This window comes from Poeciliopsis prolifica, unplaced genomic scaffold, assembly GCF_027474105.1.
Source record: "Poeciliopsis prolifica strain line A6 unplaced genomic scaffold, Auburn_PproV2 SCAFFOLD021, whole genome shotgun sequence".
Classification (NCBI taxonomy): Eukaryota; Metazoa; Chordata; class Actinopteri; order Cyprinodontiformes; family Poeciliidae; genus Poeciliopsis; species Poeciliopsis prolifica.
The window spans coordinates 6,162,303-6,168,302 of NW_026562396.1; the positions used below are offsets into that span (position 1 = coordinate 6,162,303).

The 6,000-nt window shown below is 42.1% G+C and overlaps 1 protein-coding gene across 1 annotated transcript in view; it reads right to left on the bottom strand.

Moving 5' to 3' along the window:
* coro2ba (coronin, actin binding protein, 2Ba) overlaps nt 1–1,436 on the bottom strand; it is a 32,604-nt gene extending 31,168 nt beyond the window's left edge. Inside the window, exon 1 of the mRNA XM_055044906.1 lies at nt 1,016–1,436. Within this exon, the coding sequence (XP_054900881.1) occupies nt 1,016–1,030 (15 nt within the window). The 5' untranslated portion in view covers nt 1,031–1,436. The remainder of the gene's footprint in view (nt 1–1,015) is intronic.
* Between the last annotated feature and the right edge of the window lie 4,564 nt (nt 1,437–6,000).

The window sequence follows — 6,000 nt, forward strand, 5'->3', positions numbered from 1 at the left end:
GAGTGGAGATTGCTCACCTACACAGCAGAACACAGACCACCTCCCACACAATCTCTCGCGCAGCAAGCAGCTGTCTGTATATCGGAGTCAGAGACTGCAGCTCCAAACGCGAGCGTCGTCATTCTTTATTAACAAAACTTTGGGGGCAGAAACTGCAGGTGTCCTGTCACCACCAGTGCATTAAATAGGCCGTTGTCCCATGTCGACAGTGGGTCATCTATTTTGGTCCAGGTTAAGTCTCTACACGGGAGTAGGTGTGCCAGTTTCCTCTCTGTGTGCGTCTTCCTCTCACCCTCCCGGGTAATTGATTAAGAGGATTCATCTGGGTTGCTGCATGTTAAGCACAGACTGCAACCAAAAACACACACACACTGACAGGCTACTAATATCCACAAACACAGCCGAGCACATTGGTAAGTTCCCCTTGAGTGGACGCATCACTATTTACACACAATCCCAGAGGATGCATCATAAAACCAATCGTATTGATACATACCTAATTCTAATTCCCACTTTAAAGTTGAGCAAATATCAGAGCCACCAGCTGAAATGTTGCGACTCTCCTCGTGGGGAGCCCATCATTTAGATTTATTCTCCATAAAGTTTGATCTGTTTGTCATATTTATATGCAACTACACGCTAAAGGGACACACTTTATTCCTGCCGCTGTTGGCAAACAAGTCATCTGACTGTCAGTTGATATTTTTTATTTTATTATTTTTTTTCCCCCTCAAGAAAGAGCGGTAGATCCAGATCATACCAGCAGTCCTAGCCAAGAATGACATTTTAACACATTAAAAACAACAAATATTCCAGCAGGCTGATCCCACCGGGTATTGCTGAGGCAGCCAACATCAACCTTGGGTCAACTTGAACACTACTTAAAAGCTCTTCTTCTGTCATCCACAAAAAAAAAAAAGAAAAAAGAAAAGCACAACCCTGACTGACCAACAACATCTGGCATGCGTTTCAAGACAGAGTCAAAGTAACATCTGGAACTGAAATCCTCCCCTACCTTTGTGACAGTCATGCAGAACCAGTGGATGAGGAGCAGGCAGGCCAACGTCCCCCTTCGAGCAGAGAAGAGCGCCGCAGGAGTGGCACAGTGATGAGGAGGAGAGGAGGGCAGCTCTGCTGAATGCGCAGAGGGGAGAGCGGGGAGAGGAGGGGACAGTCAGGTTGGCGCGTTTGGCTCGCTCGGTGCGAAGGGGCCGACTCCTGCTGCAGTGAAGTAATAGCTGGCAGGCGGCGTGCGGCTGGTTACTACAACAAGGGTGGAAAAGCTCCTGGCTGGGATACACACAACCCCTCCTTCCCCTCACTAGCTGCTCGCTCGCAAACCCAACCCACGCAGAGACGATGCGCGCAAAGCCACTCGCAGCTCTTCCCGCTCTCCGACGGGCTGATACGGCTTATCAATGAGCAGTGGGGAAGGGGCCGCAGGAGGAGCTGCCTGCCCGGGACGGGGGGCCAGACTGCAGAGGCAGAGGAGGAGGGAGGGAGGGAGTCGGACGCTGTGTCGCAGTCTGCTGCTCCGGCACGTCCAATGACTGTGAACAAGAAGAGGACGTAAAAAAAAGCAAAAAAGAAAAAGAAGCACCTTTAATCTTTATTGAGTCGGGCAGTAGCACAGGGACACATATAGAAGTTGATTTTAAATGAACATTGATGTTCATGGAGGGGTGTCTAAATGAAAGTTAGCTCACCTGTCAAATGGAAATTGGTGGACTTGTTTTGGAAATCAAGACCTTGATCAAACTGGAGGATCCAGGTCGTCGTTCTTAGAAGTGATGATTTATCCATTTTCGCCTGCAGTTACCACATAAAGATCTTGTACCAGTAAAGAAAAGGTCCTGGACACACTCTCTCTTGCACATGCCTCCTGAAAGTGTGATTTTGGAGGATTTTCAAAGCAAGGTGGTTCCATGCACATCCAGGATCAAGAGTCAGAACCTCTAGCAGGGTCTTCAACACCAGTCCATGAAACATACTATCCTGCAACTTTTAAATGGATCCCTGCTCCAAAGCAGCTGCATCAAATGCCTCAATTACTTCAACATGTCAACAAGTTCTGCAGGAACCAGACATTGAGTTATTTTATTTGTGTCTATCGTTTGCATTGCAATAGATCTCAAAGACTGGATTTGGAGAGCTGTGTGATTAAAACTTCAACAACCTTTAGGCAATGGCAGCTTCAAACTAGAAACTAGAAGGAGCTGTTTCTACTATTAGTGTTTTTACTATTTTGTTAAGACAGAATTGAAGTTTTACACTTGAAGTTTAGGTTAGTTCTGTGCCACTTTTGGACAATATCTGGATTTTCCCCAATAGGAAATGAGTGTAGTAACAAAAAAAGCAAACACCTACTCTTGCAGAGTAACACATCTTTATCATACTGTCTGAAAAAAAGAGGGCACTAGAGACAAGGCGAGATTCCTACACCGTTTCCATGGCTCATCCTCCCACACTTCTTTATTGTGCCTGCAGCCCACAATACAGGCTTTGTTGTTGTGGATCTATAAAAGTTGTAACGAGTTTGTGTGCAAATGTCTAAACGCTTGAACACCAAACTCAGCAGTGTTATGAGATATCTGTTCATTCTGGTTAGCACCTAATGGGATTACCCCCCTTCCTTCTGTTCGACTGTGTACACTTAAATTTTCATTTGGTGGCGTCTTTCCTCAACCTCATTGTCATTTGACGCCCCAGTCACAGCGTTTCCTCTCTTGAACAATAGAATTTCCTGTGTCTGTGTGCAATTTCTGGATGGAGGTGGACTGTCTTTAAATTGCAGGAGACAGTACAGAGAAAATAGACATTATCTAGGTCATAAATGTCATGAATGCTCAGTATTATTTTAAGCGAAGGTAAAGAATTTACAAAGAGATGGGGCTCTTCATTATTACTCCACTCATTGGTTATATCCTTTTCGTTTCAAAGACAACACTAATACTTAATTAAAGTCATTTAGAAGAAACATTCACAAGGCAGTAACTTGTTTTAAACTCACTAATTGTGCCATTGGGGTGAATTAACTGTGACGGATTTCTACGGATCCTGAAAAAAATACCACAATTCCAGGTCACTCTATGCCAGAAGGTGCGGAAGGAAAACACGTAATCTGCTTGGAGCTGGTGGAAAAGTTGATGACCTGCACGACTGTAGAAACCACCATGTCTCAGTTATTACCACCACATGTGCTCAAAGAAATCAGAAAAGAACATCTGCATTCAAACTGAGAGCAATATTAAACAATAGAGCTCTAGCATGACTTTCATTTTCAAGCAATTTATATCCTGTCTGTTTCAAATTTAGATTTTCATTTCCTTGCTGACTGTTTTGACCATCTGGCATCTGTGAATCAAGTACAGGCCATATGTAACAGGTTGCCGCCATCTAGTGATCTTATCGTGTAATTGCCTGCACAACTGGATTTATTTTCATAAGAGTGAGAAAGAAAAAGGCACATTTACCTAAAAAAGTTAAATAAAACCATATGTGCACACGTGCTCTTTCCTATGTTTCACATCAAGCAGAAGCAGACATAATATGGTCAAATATTGCAAACAAAAATACTCTTACTCCAAGTTAAACTTGTACATTTTTCAATTTAAAGTGTCCTAAGATTCTCTTTTTTTTTTTGCTCATCAGCATCAGCAAGTTAATAAACAAATGGATACATGTAAGAAACTGCATCCAAAAGAAATGGGCAGAATATGGCAATGACTCCATTAGTGGTGCTTCTCCACCAGTGACTTGTCTTCTCTGGTAACTTCCAGATTAATTCCAGCTCTGCAATATTCAAGTTGAAACTTTCTACCTTTCAAGGATCTCTGAAATTTTAATCCATTTACTTCTGTGTTTCTGCACCAGTCCTGCATCTCTGGAGCAGTTTTAGTAAGCTACCCGCAGCCCTTCTGAGACAATTGCCTGCTGTTATTAAAATATCAGGGTATCCACCAACGTCCAAATACTGTAGTTCAAAGACGATATTGTCCTAATCATTACACGACAGAAGCATGCGGCCACCACTGCAAAGCTTATACTCACAACTGGCAGAAGGTGCGGAGGGAATTTGTATTTTAAGAACAGCTCCAGCATCTCATGTGTGAAATAAACCCATGTTAGTTTCACAGGCGTTTCCCCCTTTCTTTTAAATCACTGATTGCTGCAAAATGAAAATATCTAAAACATCTAATGCTACTAAAATCAAACATGACTCATGCTACTGCTGATTTTGCAACTCACTAACTGCTGCTTGCTTTTAATGTAACATCATCTGCCTTTCTGGTCTGCAGACAGCAGAGGGAGAAAGAGAGACATGAATGGGTTGTGCGAAAGATGACGATTTGCACGAAAGGTGCATTGTCAGGCGATTATGCACTTCCGTGCAATTTATGCTGCGCTTTCGAACCGCTTCATCCAATTCTCTGACACCAGGCAACCGCATGATTTACCCTCACAGAAACCGTTGCACTCATGGAACATTTAATGTAGGGGGGCTCAAATTTCAGCTTCTCTGGTGCAAAGATCAGTGTTCCAGCCACTCGCCCTCTGCAAAAAATTACAAGAAAAAAAAAAACACACTTCTTTATGGGATAAAAGGTAGAGAGAGGAGAAGCAAAGGAGAGAGTCCAAAAGAAAAAAAATTGTCCATCAACTAACAAGGACTGAACTGAAGTTCCACACACAAAGAGGAAATTGCCAATGAGAATGATTATGTTTTAGAAAAATCTTTACGGTCCATTCAGACTCTGTTCTCATGATGCGTTCCACAGCTATCAGTAAACATTTCTACACTGACACTTCAAGCAACACCTTCTCTTTCAGTGTCTTTCCACTGGATTTTATTTCATTTAAGTCTTTTCTCCCAGTAGGGTTTTCCTTTCCTGAACCTCTCGTTTTCTCTGTGTTTTTTTCACCTGCTGGTCATTGGGGCAAATTGTAGTAATCCTCCTAGTTTCAGTCCCAATCATTTAGCTCTGATTCATGACAGTGTCACCAGCAGATGTATTTGTACTTTTGCAGTTTAGATGTGCAAATTTATGTGACTTCTTTCATATCTTCTTTTAAAAAGCCTTGTCATATTTTTTTTAACCCTGCTGTTGTGCTGTGTTAAATTCTATTGGTATCGCAATCTTTCAAAATCGGAAGGCTGCATCTTTAACCTCCCCGCAGAGCAATCATCAGGATTTATTTTTGAACCAACACTAATATTAAAAAAGCACTTTAAACAAAATAGAGATATTACTATACAGTGGAAAGGAAAACATTTCTCCAAATCAGATCTTCTAAAAGGTCAATCAGTCTTATTTATCTCTGGGTTTAAAATATAATGGTGTGCATCAAACTCTCTTAGCCACTCATCTTTCAAAGTTAGAAAGACGAGAGAACTTGCCTTCAAGGTAAGGGGAATGTTTCTGTGTCTAGAAGGTTTGAAACAGTCATAAGAAAACAGCTTCTTGCCTAAATTGAGCTATTTCCATAGGTAGAGCAATAACTGAAAAGCTCAAAGCAGGAACTGCGACAAACAAAGTTATACTCTGATATAAAATCAGTCTCATCACCGTGCCACGACGTGTGCAGGAGCAGGACCAAAATTCAGACAGTCAGAAGTCAGATGACGGTAGTTTCAATGAAACAGTCACAAGAATGACAAAAAGAACAGTTATTAATGCTTCTTACTCATCTTTACTGTGCCAACAACAAGGTGGTTGTGCATAATGTTTCATTTTTTTCCCCACTTTGCCAATATGAATCTGTCTGTCTCAGACACACACTCGCCACACGATGTCTGGAAACGCACGCGCACGCAAGCACGCCCCTGTGTTAACTAACAAAAGCCCAACATGTGGCAGCAGTTAAACGAGCTTTTGCAATCTACTAGACCTATCCTGGAAAAAAATAGCTGGAAACAACACAGAGCTTCTTGTCAAATATGTGATAATCAAAAGAGATGCCCTTTGTCCCATATCCTCTATCATATCATGGAACAAATGT